The sequence below is a fragment of the Myotis lucifugus genome, unplaced genomic scaffold (genome assembly GCF_000147115.1).
Source record: "Myotis lucifugus unplaced genomic scaffold, Myoluc2.0 scaffold_634, whole genome shotgun sequence".
Classification (NCBI taxonomy): domain Eukaryota; kingdom Metazoa; phylum Chordata; class Mammalia; order Chiroptera; family Vespertilionidae; genus Myotis; species Myotis lucifugus.
Window position 1 is genome coordinate 343,232 of NW_005871682.1, and position 14,059 is coordinate 357,290.

General features: G+C 53.1%; 1 protein-coding gene across 1 annotated transcript; it reads right to left on the reverse strand.

Moving 5' to 3' along the window:
• Nucleotides 1-3,427: 3,427 nt before the first annotated feature.
• On the reverse strand, nt 3,428-12,388 carry ASGR2 (asialoglycoprotein receptor 2). Its single transcript, XM_006105089.3, has 9 exons — nt 12,271-12,388; nt 11,783-11,930; nt 8,300-8,419; nt 7,985-8,080; nt 7,391-7,462; nt 6,963-7,049; nt 6,738-6,883; nt 4,206-4,312; nt 3,428-3,814 (listed from the first exon to the last, which is right to left on the reverse strand). The coding sequence occupies exons 2-9, from the start codon at nt 11,904-11,906 to the stop codon at nt 3,658-3,660; spliced, it is 909 nt and encodes a 302-aa protein (XP_006105151.1). The 5' UTR covers nt 11,907-11,930; nt 12,271-12,388; the 3' UTR covers nt 3,428-3,657.
• Nucleotides 12,389-14,059: the final 1,671 nt, after the last annotated feature.

The window sequence follows — 14,059 nt, forward strand, 5'->3', positions numbered from 1 at the left end:
TAGATGTATCAACCAAATTCACGATCAACAATGACAGATCAGCCAAACCGGTTTGGCTCAGTGGATAGAGCGTCAGCCTGCAGACTCAAGGGTCCCCGGTTCGATTCCGGTCAAGGGCATGTACCTTGGTTGTGGGCACATCCCCACTGGGGGGCGTGCAGGAGGCAGCTGATCGATCTCTCTCATTGATGTTTCTAACTCTCTATCCCTCTCCCTTCTTCTCTGTAAAAAAAAAAAAAAAAATCAATAAAATATATAAAAAAAAACAACAATGACAGATTGAAACACATGCATGCAATTGGCACCAGAGAGAGCTTTATATGTATTGTGCATGCACAAGTCAACTTAGCCTTTTACAGATATAGAATAAACTTGCTTAATTAGACCTGCTTTCTGATTTAGTTAAACTTTTTCCAGCCCAGTGAAGCTCCCCAGCTTCTCTTTCAGGTAATTGTCAGCAACACAGCAGTAAATATCAACACAAAGCAAATTATTATTGTAGATCACAAAGGAAGAACAAAGGGTGAAATATTTAACTGCGGGAGTGACTATATTCTGCGCAGTGAGAAAACCTGAAGTCATTTTTAAGGTCCACCATTTCTTACTTCTTTTCAGTCGGGTCAAGTTTCTAAGGTTTCTAAATCTCTGTTTTCCAGCTAATGAAAAGAAAATAGGATTCCACTGACTCTCCTATGTACCTGCTCCAGGACTTCTGTGAGGATCAAATGAGACGAGGCACGGGAAAACCCTTCACAGACATTTGGTTAAAGTGTAAAATGTTTCCACCTGGCTATAAAGCAAGTCATGTTCCCAGGCTGAAGAAACTGCAAGGAGGCTAGTCGCTAGGGAGAGGAAGCCGGGCGTTGCTACATGGCATCATTACCCAGCACCCACAGCCACCGTTTCCAGGCTGGGCTGGGCTGTGGGCCGCATTTGGGTCTCGGCAGCATTAGCTGCAATTTGGTGGGCTGTAACTCCAGGGCCTGTGTCCCACTTGGGGGAAACCAAGCATTGCTTTGTAGGCGCCAGGTCCACAGTGACATTTCTCTGTAAATGGCCAGTGGGCATCCCGGCAGCTCCTGCATTGACCCTCTGCCCCCTGGTGGTCAGTGCACATTATAGCGGTCGGGCAGTCGGACACTTAGCATATTAGCCTTTTACTATATATACATAGATTATATCATTTTTGTGATGCTTATGGTAGCTTCAGCCTTTTTAATTTCTGAGTTTTTTGAGATAGGTACATATTAACTTTGAAGCTTAATTTTGTATTCTTTCTTAAGGGCTCCCCAAAATTGTGTACACTTCAAGTTTCATAAAATTTCCATTCACCCCTGTGACTCTAGGAAAAAAGTGCAACTGAAATACCAGTTCTATGACCAGTTTGCACGTGTAGATGATTATACTGCCAGACTTCTACAGTTAAGGAAGATTTCACAATAGGTTCAAAGAATATGGAGCATGTTCTTTTAAATAATTATAAACTTCAGAAGAAACAAAAGTTGTGCAAGAAAGGAAATGTAATCAGCTGATCCTACTTGGCTCAGCAGTTACCACTATTGACGCAGCCATAGCTGATACACATTCTGAATTACGATGTAAATAGCAATTATTGTAAACTCAGTTGAAAGATTGTACCTTATCTACAGGGTAGAACTAAATAATGTCAACAATTGGTATATAAAGATATACCTGTTTATGTGCATTATCTAGAAATTGAGATGTCACTGGAAGAAACAGCTAAAAAGCACGGAGTGGTTTCTCTAAACAGCAGAAATGGCTTTTTCTAGCCTCACAAGACTTTACTTGTATGTATTATTACTTACATAATTTTTAAATATATTTTTATTGATTTCAGAGAAGAAGGGAGAGAGAGATGAAAACATCAATGATGAGAGAGAATCATTGATCAGCTGCCTCTTGCACCCCCCCTACTGGGGATCGAGCCCAGAACCCGGGCATGTGCCCTTGACCAGAATCAAACCCAGGACCCTTCAGTCCGTAGGCTGATGCTCTATCCAATGTGCCAAACCAGCTAGGGCTCCATGATTCCTTTTTACCTCATGCCAATCATATACATTTGGAAGGAGAAGTCCTAGAAAATTTTGCAACTCAAAATCAGGAAGTCTTTACCTATCATAGGCTTAGAAGAAAATTCGCTTGAAATATTATGTGTGAAAACATACAAAAATGCCAACTGCTTATATACCAAGGGGAGCAATTAACTAACATAGGGCACATCCTATTTTGGAATTCTCCACTCTTGCTAAGTTTCACGTGAATAGCAAAGATTGGATCAAAGTCCACAAGGCACGGGAGAGCGGGAAAGCCGCTGTGTAGTGAAGGGCAGTGTTGCAAATGTGCACGTACACAGGGCACACCCACAGGAAACCTTTCATGTCCACTTGACTGGGCCACAGGTGCCTGGAATCGGGTCAGTCCTACTGGGTGCGCCTGGGAGGGTGTTTCCACGAGAGGAACGTTTGAGTTGGGAAAGCAGATTGCTCTCCCCAAGGGTTGGGCCTCCTCCCACCGTTGGAGCCCTGCATGGACCAGGGGCTGAGCCTCCGGGATCCCAGAGGGGTCCTCCTGCCTGACCCGCTCCGAATGGGGACATTGGCTTTTCCTGCCTGTGACTCAGGGGAGACATCACCCCCTGGGCGTTCGGGCTGCTGCCTTTGTCATCCCACCATGGGCTCCCCTGGGCCTCCAGCTGGCCTGCTCACCGCAGGACTTGGGCCTGTCAACCTCCATAATCACAGGAGCCAATTCCTTGTAATAAATCTGTGTGTGTGTGTGTGTGTGTGTCTTTAAAACATTTTTCACTAATTGTAAATGTTACTTTTGTAATAAGAATAAAAGAGAAATGGAATTGCTTGAAGACCCTTCTAAGATTGGTTTTGGATGGTGTTGTAGGATGAGGTCAGCCCGCTGTGGACATGTCGGTGACGCCCTGTGCTGGACATCCGTCTATACCTGTTTGGGTCACAAGGAGGCCGCCACTGAAAACAGCAGGACAGGGTGCCACCAGTCCTCCCTCTCTTAGCAACATTCTTCACCGGCCTTGTGGCCCAGGCCACAGCTCCCAGGCTGAGGGGAGTGGGTGCCCCTGCAGCCTCTTCTGGAGGAGACCCCAGCTGCAGGGAAAGTGCTTCCCCCAGGAGCCACTCAGGCTGTGGGCGGCCCCTCCCACCCACCAGGCCCAGCCAGCTCCTCCCTCAGCCCCAGCCCCGGTGCCTTCCACTGAATGCTTCTGCTCCAAGCTCTTCCCTCCCCTCCCTGGTCCATGTCCCTCAGGATTGGGGACCCAGGAGAAGCTGTCTGGAACTAAACTTCCTCCCAGACCCTCTGCGCCCCCTCTTCTTTGCACCCTGCATTCCCAGTTCCCAATAACCAGTCCACACAGAGTGTCAAGTGATTCGTTTAGTTTTTTTCCTTCTCCACCGAGGAGGCTGGAAATGGTAACCCTCACAGTGAGTAGCAGGAGGAGGCGGGATCTGTGTCCTGGGGTCTGAGATTCTGAAACCATTTTGTTTCATCTTCCCTCAACTCCTCCCAATGCCTCTGCCTGTTCTTCCTTTCTTCCAAATCCCCAGTAGAGAAGCTGGGAGCAGGGTAGGGGTGGGTGCAGGTGGAGATCTGCTGGGGTCAGGGCTCCTAGCCGGTGATGTTCCGAGTCATCTCGCACGCCCAGCGCTGCACCTGCAGGCAGAAATCGTCGTTCCAGCGCCCATCATCCTGGACTTCGGCACAGTCTTCATTTCCGCCCTCCTCATGCCCCTGCCAGTTGTTTGGTTCACCAAAGGCCCAGTTCCTAGGAATGCAGGACAGAGCTCAGACTCTGACCACCCCACCCCAGCAACCCTCACCCACCTCAGAAAAGCACAGCATTGCCCAGTCGTGTGGCTCTATGGTTGAGCATTGACCTATGAACCAGAAGGTCACGGTTTGATTCCCGGTCAGGGCACATGCCCGGGTTGCAGGCTGGGTCCCCAGTGTGGGACGTGCAGGAGGCAGCTGATCAATGATTCTCATCATTGACGTTTCTATCTCTCTCTCCCTTTCCCTTACTCTCTGAAATAAAAAATAAAAAAGTACAGCCTCGGACAGTTCAGGGAACAGAAAGGAGCAGGTGGGAGTCTGCAGGGGAGAGGGTTGGGGAACTTGGTCCCTAAGGAGGGGTGGGGTGGGAAGGGGGCACTTACCTGTAGCTGTTCCCATAGTCTGTGCCGTCCACCCACTTCCAGGAGCCATCGCTCTCCGTGAGTCCTATCCAGGTGTGAAAGGGGCTCGAGTGCTGTGCAATGAATCTCTGGAAAACAGGTGGAATGGAGAGTCTAGTCCAGTGACGGCGAACCTTTTGAGCTCGGCGTGTCAGCATCTTGAAAAACCCTAACTTAACTCTGGTGCCGTGTCACATATAGAAGTTTTTTGATATTTGCAACCATAGTAAAACAAAGACTGATATTTTTGATATTTATTTTATATATTTAAATGCCATTTAACAAAGAAAAATCAACCAAAAAAATCACCTCTGACATGCGTGTCATAGGTTCGCCATCACTGTCCCCTGTGCTCCGTGCAGGCATTAGCTGTGGGCCCTCAGCCTGCCCAGCCTGATCTGCCCCAAGGTGAAGCATCAGCCCCCAGCAAAACTAGGTCCTCGCTTTTTCCTATTGTTCCGAGATAATTTACTATGTGCTTCATGGGTATTATTTTATCTAACCCTCAGAAGCCCTCTAATGCTTCTGATTTAAGGACCTCGGGGTGGTTGGTAGAGCCCCCAAAGTCAATGCAGTGCTAAGTTTGTGATGCCCGCACTTCATCCTCAACCCCTGGCTGATACCTGGACTTAGTCCTCCCGGGACCCTGACTCTGGCCCCTGTGCCTGCTGCCCCCACGGAGCTGTCAGTGTCACTGCCCCTCAGGGGCTTCTGCCCTGCTCCTGCTTCTGTGTAGCTGTCATCTCCAGAGGCTCACCGGGTCCTGGGCCTTCCAATTGGACCCACTGCTCAGAGCCCCGGATGGCGCTGCCGGTCTCCCCTGCCCACTGCCACCACCACACCACAACCCAAGCACCAACGTTCACAGGGAAGAGCCAGCTGTTAGAAGAGGCGGGGCCGTTGTTTCAGGAGGATCTTCATGGTAACATTTGCTGAGTCTTTACTATGTGATGGGCATCCTGCCCTCTCTGCTCCTTTCACCCAACTGCCCGCCACATCCCAGGCCGGCACACAGCGAGAAGGGCTCTCAGTGCCCCTGCGCTCTGCACCCGAGTCCTGCCTTTAATTAGTTTGTCTTTGTGTTCTGTCTCCTGACCTGCCCCTCACCCCCAGCTCACCTGGCTCCTGCCCCTTTGCCCGAGCTCCTGGCTGTAATCTTCCACCTCTTAGATCAGTGGCTGCTCCACTATGAACCGCCCAGCGTTCTGCCAGCCTGCTGCTTCTGGACTCTTCCCCAGGTTAAAAAAATTTTTTAAAGTGGCCCTAGCTGGTTTGGCTCAGTTGATAGAGCATCAGCCTGTGGACTGAAGGGTCTCAGGTTCAATTCAGTCAAGGGCACATGCCCAGGTTGCAGGCTGGATCCCCAGCAGAGGGTGTGCAGCAGGCAACTGGTCAATGATTTTCTCTCATCATTGATGTTTCTATCTCTCTCTCCTTCTCCCTCTCTGAAATCAATAAAAATATTTTAAAATAATAATAAAAAAAACACCTGGCCGATGTGGGTCAGTGGTTGAGTGATGACCTATGAACCAGAAGATCACAGTTCAATTCCCGGTCAGGGCACATGTCCAGGATGTGGGCACGATCCCCAGTGTGGGGTGTGCAGGAGGCAGCCGATCAATGATTCTCTCTCATCATTGATGTTTCTGTCTCTCTCTACCTCTTTTTTCCTCTCTGAAATCAATACAAATATCCTATATAATAAAAGCCTAATGTGCTAAGTGTCCGGTCATCCAGTCGGCCATTCAACCAATCAAAGTGTAATATGCTAATAATATGCTAAGGCCGCTCAACTGCTTGCTATGACATGCACTGACCACCAGGGGGCAGACAGTTGACTGGTCGACCAGTCGCTATGACATGCACTGACCACCAGGGGGCAGACACTCCAACCAGTAGGTTAGCTTGCTTCTGGGGTCCGGCCGTTTGGGACTGAGCAAGACAGGCTGGACATGCCCTGGAGCCTGCCCATGGTCCCTCCAGCCTGCCCACGCATCCCTCCCCAGCCCCGATTTGTGCACCTGTGGGGTCCCTCAGCCTGGCCTGTGCTCTCTCACAATCCAGGACCCCTTGGAGGATGTTGGAGAGCCGGTTTCAGCCCGTTGGCAGAACAACCTGTTTCTATGACGTGCACTAACCACCAGGCAGAAGACACTCAATGCAGGAGCTGCCTCCTGGTGGTCAGTGCACTCCCACAGGGGGAGCGCTACTCAGCCAGAAGCTGATGCACTGCTGGCAAGTGCATCAGCAGTGACGGGAGCCTCCGCGACAGCGCTAAGGATGTCCGACTGATGGCTTAGGCCCGCTCCCTGATGCACTTAAGCCATCAGTCGGACATCCCCTGAGGGCTCCCGGACTGCGAGAGGGCGCAGGCTGGGCTGAGGGACGCCCCCCCAAGTGCATGAATTTCATGCACTGGGCCTCTAGTATTTTTATAATAATAATAAAGCGCTGATCCAGCCACCCAGGGTTCGAATTCCAGAGGCGCCTCCTGCTGGGGAGGTGCGGCCTCACCTGCTCCTCTCTGGAGTTGATGACAACCAGGTGGGCGTTCTCCAGCTGGCAGTACTTCTCAGCCTGGGGCCAGGTCAATCCAGAGCGAGAAAACCAGTAGCAGCTGCCATCATGCTCCAGCCAGTTAACCGGGCAGCATTCCGTGCCTGCAGGGCAGGAGGGGGCAGGGAGGTGAGGTCCCGCTGGAGGGGCAGGCGCACTGGGCCTGGAGGCTCCCATCCCTACCGTTGCTTCGCAGGAAGGCTATCTGACAGGACAGGATGCGCACGTCGGCTGGGAAGTGCTTCAGGTGAAAGAGCAAGGTGGTGTGATCTAGGGGACAGAGCAACAGGCCCGGGTGTGGGCAGTGCGGACTCCCCATCCACCAGCGCCCCACACGGGACACACATACATCACTCACACTCATATGCACAACACACACACTGCACCCCACACATACACACACACTCACACTCATATGCACCACAACACATACACACCCACATCCATACTATTACGTAAACACACACACACTCACACTCATACACACAACACACACACACTCATACACACAACACACACACACTCATACACACAACAACACACACACATCACTCACACCACACCCCACACGTACACTCACACACCACGCACCAAGGGGGGGGGTCTCAGACCTGCTCTCAGCTCCAGCTGCTGTTTCTCCAGCTTGGCTTCCAGAGATGTCACTTTGTCACCTGTGCTGCCTCCTGAGAAAGAGGAAAGCTGAGCGGGTTTCTTCCATTCCGCCTCCTTCCATCCTCCATGCTCACCCCCTGGAGCACCAGCCACCATCGCCTTCACCTGGGTCACCGGCTCTGCCCCCGGGCTCCCAACTCTGCCCAGTCTCTCTGCGCTGCCACCTGGCTTTCTGAGGAACAAACCTGCTCAGGCCACTCCCCTGCCTGAATCCCTTCCCTAGGTCCCCATATTCTCAAAAGAAAGCCTCGCTGTATTAACACAGCTTCTTCCGTGGCCTAGCCCTGCCCACCTCCTTGGCAGATTCGTTCTCTCTACCTGGCACTAAGCCCCCTCCTCTTCACCTGCCTACCCATCCTTCAGACTCCCTCAGCCCAGGGTCCGCTGGGGTATCCGCCCACACACCTCAGACACGCCCCTTTGCAGACCCAGCACCGGGCACCCACCTTGGAGTCCAGCCTGTGCTGCTAAGCGGTGCCTCAACTACCCCCCACCCCCCCCCACCGGCCCTCCCGGCTGGGGAGCGCCCTCACCATGGAAGCTGAGCGTCCTGATCTCGGCGAGGGTGCTGGCGGAGAAGTTGCTGAAAGCGTCTTTTAGGGCCCAAAACTCCCTTTGCATCTGTGCTCCTTGTCAGGAGAGAGAGGGCACTGGGCAAAGTGGAGGGGACTGTGCCCCAGGTGACAGCCTCATCACTGTCATCGCACCATCCCCCCCACCTCCCCTCACCGTCCCAGCACTGCTCCTTACTGCCTCCAGGTCTTCCCCTGCTGTAGCTCTCACTGCCCCCAGCACCGCCCGTATCTCCTCCCATCACAGCCCATCCCACTGGCCTCTGCGATCCTCACTCTGGGACCCGATCACGCAGACGGCCACCAGCAACAGCACGTTGAAGCCCAGGACCAGCAGGCTGAGCCAGAAGCTGGAGCAGAGAGTCCGGAGCAGAAGGGGCTGGGGAGGGGGCGCTCCTGCGAGGGAAAGGGTGTCAGGAGGAGGTCTGTCCAGAGCCCACCTAATGGGAGCATCTGGGGGAGCAGAAGTCTCAGGAAGTATAGCCCAGGTGGGTGGGAAAACTATGGGCTTTGACCCTAGCATTTCAGCATTGCACACACATGCATTTGCACACTGGCACCCACATGAATACATGCATATGCTCACACCTACAAGTGCATGCAACATACCTGAGCATGACACCGATAGTCACACCATCGGTGTGTAAAGGCCCAATCTCAGACCCGGGGACCTAGGGAACAGGCCCTGTGTTCTTAAGATCCATGCTGGGCTCCTCACGCAAGTCTAAGACTGGAACCACCACCACCCAGTTCCCCTGGGATGCTCAGTCCAGGTCATTCCACCACAGACCGCTCCCCACGGGCTGCTGTCCAAGTCCCGTCCTCTCTCATCTCCCACCCCTAGAGCCTCCTCTCCCACGTCTCTGCCCTTCCACCCCAGAAACCCTGTTCCTTCACTGTGAACTCTCCCCCTTCGCCCTCAGTCATCTCACAGAAACCTCTCCCTCCCCTTAGTCAAGCTGAATCCTGGAAACACACACATACACACACACATTTTTCATTTCACTCTCACACTCATGACTGATACTCCTTGGCTGGGCCTCTGACTGCTCGCTCTAATACTGTCCATTTAGTGGGCCCTTGTCCTCTTCCCAGCCTGACCTACGGCCTATAAAACCTCAACAATCTGTCTCCGCACCTCTGTCCAGACACCAGACCACCCATGGCTGAGTCCCACTGTGCCACCAACCAGCTCTGAGATCAGGGGAAAGTCATTCAACCTCTTGGCGCCTCAGTTTCCTTGTGTCCACTTATCCAACAGTCAAACTCGTAGGAACAGGGTGGGATGGTGGTTGCCAGGGGCTGGGGATGGGAAATCGGGAATTGCTGTTCAGCGGGTATAAAGCTACGATTACACAAGACGTGTGCGTTCTAGAGACCGGCTTACAACACCGTGCCTCGTTAACAAGCAGTGCTGCGCACTTTAAATTTTGTTGAAAGGGTCGGTCCCATTACGTGTTCTTACCACAATAGGAAAAAAGTGGGTAAGAACAGCAGCTACCTGATTGGGTTGTTCTGAGCATGAAATGGGTTTAAACGTGTGACGTGCCGCTTAGGCAAGTTGGAAAATAAAAGAAAGGGTCTGCCTTATGGGACAATAAGGAATAGATGGGCCCTCCTCCCAGAGACGCCAAAACAGGAAACAGCTAACTATAAGAAACAACCAGTTGCAAGGGACTGGCCTTCAAGCAACACAGAGCAATGATCCCTGGGAGACAGGAGGCGAACAAGAGGAGGCCTATGACTGTCCCCGCCTAGTGCTGGGGAAGCTTTCAGACCACGGGGCAGAGGAGGGCAATCCAAGCAGAGCCCAGCAGACTCCCCCAGTGGAGGAGATGGGGCCAAGAGTCTAAGGAGACATCACAGGACAAAGTATCAGGGGAGAGAGCTGCACAGAGAAGTCCAGAGATCTGTGTGGTGTTCCCTTCAAGCCATCGGCAGTAAACAAAACCACCCAAGACCAGGCAAAAACAATCTGCAAGGATTAGGGGGCAGTGCCTGGCACTCATACAGGGTCAGGAACAGTGCCTGCTCCCACCAGCCGGACTGGAAAACATAACCTACAAGGCACTGGGTAGCGGGCCCAAGGCACTGGGTAGCGGGCCCAACCATGCTCCAGACCCACCTAACAAGTCATAAACGCAACACCCAGAAGGACCAGAGTGATCCAAGTCACTTAACTACATCCCAGAATAACACTCAAGAGTATTTAGAGGAATACAAATATATCCAGCACACAAGAAGCAGAATCACAATGTCTGGCGTCCAACCAAAGATTTCTAGACATACAAAGCAGCAGGAAAACACATTTTGTAACAAGGAGGTTAATGCATCTATCAAAACTGACCCAGGACTGACACAGGTGTTAGAATTAACAGACAGGACACTAAAACAGATATTGTAACTGTACTCCATATGTTCAAAAAGTTAAGTATCAAGGAGGATGTTTAAAAGGCCCACGTTGAACTTCTAGACATGAAAACTACAGTGTACGAGATAAAAAATACACTGGGTGGAATTAATGCAAGATTAGACATATATAAGGAAAGATTTGTAAACTTTAAGACATAGCATTAAAACTATATAAAAAGAAACACCGAGAGAGAAAAATAATTTTTTAAAAATGGAAATAGCATCAGGGAACTGTGGGTCCACTAGTAGATGCAGAATTGGAGTCCTTGAAGGAAGGGGGAGGAGGGGGAGGCAGACACTGGCCAAATGTTTCCAAATTTGCTGAAAACAGAGGCATACAAGGTGCTTGGAGAGTGGGAGAGGATGGCGGGCAGGCAGGAGGCAGATGCCAGCTCCCCTGCCCACTGACGCTTGCACCACCTCAGCGGTGCCCTGCAGTGTCTCCATCGGGCCTGTGGGGTGAGCTCCTTCTCCCATGAAACCCCAAACCTCTGGACTGTCTCCAAACCACCTGCTTAAACGCTGAACCCTCTCACCTTCGGGAGATTCAACAATATCCCAAATCATTTGTGAGTGTTCACTGCATACCAGGTACACGTGGGCATTGACAACGCAGAGGGAGTGAGGCAGATGTGGCCTCCGCCTACTGCCCAGCCCGTGCCTCCTGTTGCTCCTGCCCTGCCCAGCTCCCCCAGCAACAGCAGCAGCCTCCACAGTCCGCTAGCCTCAGAAATGAGGGGTCTCTCCTCCCAGCCCAGGCTAACCAGATCCTCTCCCTGAGCGCCAAGCCCCAGCATCCCCTGTCTCCACAGAGCCTCACTCCATCACCACACACCTGACACCCCCTCCCCACCCCTGCCTCCAGCCCTTCAGCCTAAAATGGCTCGCGTCTCTCTTGCCTTAAACCCATTCCCCAGACATGGGCCTTCCATCAAGATCTGCCAGAGGAAGATTGAGGGGAGGGGCGGGGGTGTTGGGGGGAGTGGGAATGTTCCAGAATGTCTGTGTCCGTTGCCCCACCTACCCATCCCCACACCCTCCCGCATACACAGACACTCTCCTGGCTGAATGGGCTTTCCTTGCACACAGCACATGTCAGAAGGAAGAGGGGAGGAAGTCATCTCCAGCTCCCACTTACTCCCTCACCTCTGGGCACACACCCTTTCCTGGGGTCCTGAGGGTGGAGAGGAAGGTGAGGCCAGGGGGTAAACAGAGGGTGGGCACCACACACCTACACACGTGGAGGGGCCTGGGCCCTGCCCACGGAGTGAATGTGACAGGGACCTCAGAGAGACAGAGCAGTCAGGAGAGGGGGGTGAAGCAGAGCCCCAGAAACTGGGTACTTGCCTTTCCAAAATGCATCCTCTCTCCTGGGACTGTGTCCACGAGCGCCTGGCCCCTCACCCCTACCCAGCTGGTGGTCATTTTCCTCGGGGTCCAGCTGCTGGATGTCTTGGAAGTCCTTCTCCATGCTGGGTCCAGGGCTGAGCTGCACCTGGGGTTGAGTCAAGGCTGCTCTTAGGGCTGGGGCCCAGTTCGGGGGCTGATGTTGGTGCTGAGATGGTAACTCAGGTGCAGGCTGGTGATGGGGTTGGAAGTAGGGTGAGAGTAGATCGAGGAGACAGGTTGGGTTGGGTCTGAGATTGGAGGTGAGTCTGGGGCTGAAATACAGCCAGTCCTGTCCCCTCTCAGATGATTGCTTAGGCGGTGGCATGGCCATGGAGGAGCCTTCCCTCCACACACTCACCTTCCCATCCGGTCCCCACTGCCCCTCAACCACGGTCTCCTTAATACCAAACAGCCCCAGTCCCACCTGCCTCCCCAACCTTGGTTACCTGCTAAAGGTGTGGAGGGCTTACTCCCGGTCCCTCAGGCAGCCCAGGCCCCGAGGCTAAGGTGGAGCTGGAGCCAGGAGAAGTGGGGCCGGTGCTGCTAGCAGGACAGAGGAGGGGAGGGGGCTGGTCCAGGTGAGGGCCCTGAGCCCGTGTGTCTGAATGTCCAAGTGGCTGTAACCTGGCATCTCCTGACCCCGGGACTTTGGACAGTAAACAGAAGTGGACATGGAGTTGGGAGGCAGGCAACGTGTGGTGGGGGCTGGGGCAGGACTGTCTCTGTTCTTTCTAGAGAAAGGGTCTCCTGGCTGCCCCCCTCACCCCTACAAGCCGGTCACCTCGAACCTCATGGCACAGTTTGGAAGGGAGGCCTGGCCAGGAGGGTGGAAGTGCAGTTCAGGGTTTCCCCTCGTCCCACCCCCTTTCACTTCCTGCCTCCGAATTTCCCAGAATTGTTGGTGTCTCCAAACACCCTGACCAGGATCAGAGGGGCCGGTTCTCTGTTCTTGCCCAATCTGACATCGGAGCCCAGGCCCCGCTTCCCCGGCTCGGCCCAGGCTCCCCTGCGCTGCGCTGACAAGCTCCCCCCCCTGGGGACTGACACCCTGGAGAACCGGATGTGCGGGGGGAAGAGGTGTTAGGGGCAGAAACAGAATATTGGGGACCAGCTACAATAATAAGAAATACTAATCACGCTGTTAACCAGGATGGTTCTGTTCTGCTTAGAGAAAGCACATTCTAAGCTGGCTGGGGGTTGCACACCCTGGGACATGGGAGCTAACATCGGAACGCAGTCCATCCTCCTGTCCTGAGAACCGCCTTTCATGATGGAGGGATTTACAACCTCGTGGCTAGTCCCAGAGGCACCTGCTCTGGACAACCCCCTCCCCTATTGCCTGTAATCTGGTCCCAGGGAACCCGGAGGCACCCGCCCTCTGCGACCCCACTCCAGCCCACATGGCTTGTAACCTGTGATGATTATCCCGTGCCTACCTCCCCACGCCTGTAATTCCTACTTCCCCAGGTAATCTTTGTCCTTCTACCGTAAGCAGCTGGTTTATGGGGGGCTGCAGAGCAGATTTTTGTGGGTGACCCGCTGCTCTCCCATGCTGCCAGCAGGATTGGGATAGACGCTCATGTATGATTCCACCCTGTCTCTGCTGAATTGGCTCAAGTAGTGACAGGCAGCCTGGACCCCTTGGTTGCCGGGTTACAGAGGGAGGACTGGGCAGAAGGCAGCCCTCCCGGGGCAGGAGGTGTGCCACCCCAGGGAGCCCCTTGCATGGCCCTGGCAACACAAACCTTTGTCCTCACCCCCAGCCAGTTTCTCAGGTAACTCTCACCACACAGCACCCCGGGGAGAAAATGACCACAAAAATTAGCCTCGGGGAGGGAAATGGGAAGCAAAACAGGAAAAGCGAGGGGGGCGGGGCAGAGCATAAGAGGAGTCTTCACAGTCCTATGAGGAAGGTGGGCTCCGTGGACCGAGGACCGTGAGTAATCGCTACACTCACACTAACAATAGTCTGGGGAAGAAAACGCAGTTTCATGCCTGACTTTCAGACCCTCACCTACTTGGGCTGCTTATAAAGCAGCCCGTGGCGCCTGGTGCTGAAAAGGGGCGGAGACAGAGGCCGTGCTTTCCTTCTGTCTGTCTCCGTGTGTTGTTAATTGACATTTAACATTGTGTTGTTTCGGCTGTACAGCCTGTGCATTTTTTGTGGTAACTTCCCGACACACATGGGAAGTAGCCACTTAACTCAATATCATGACTTTTCTATGAAGCCACCAA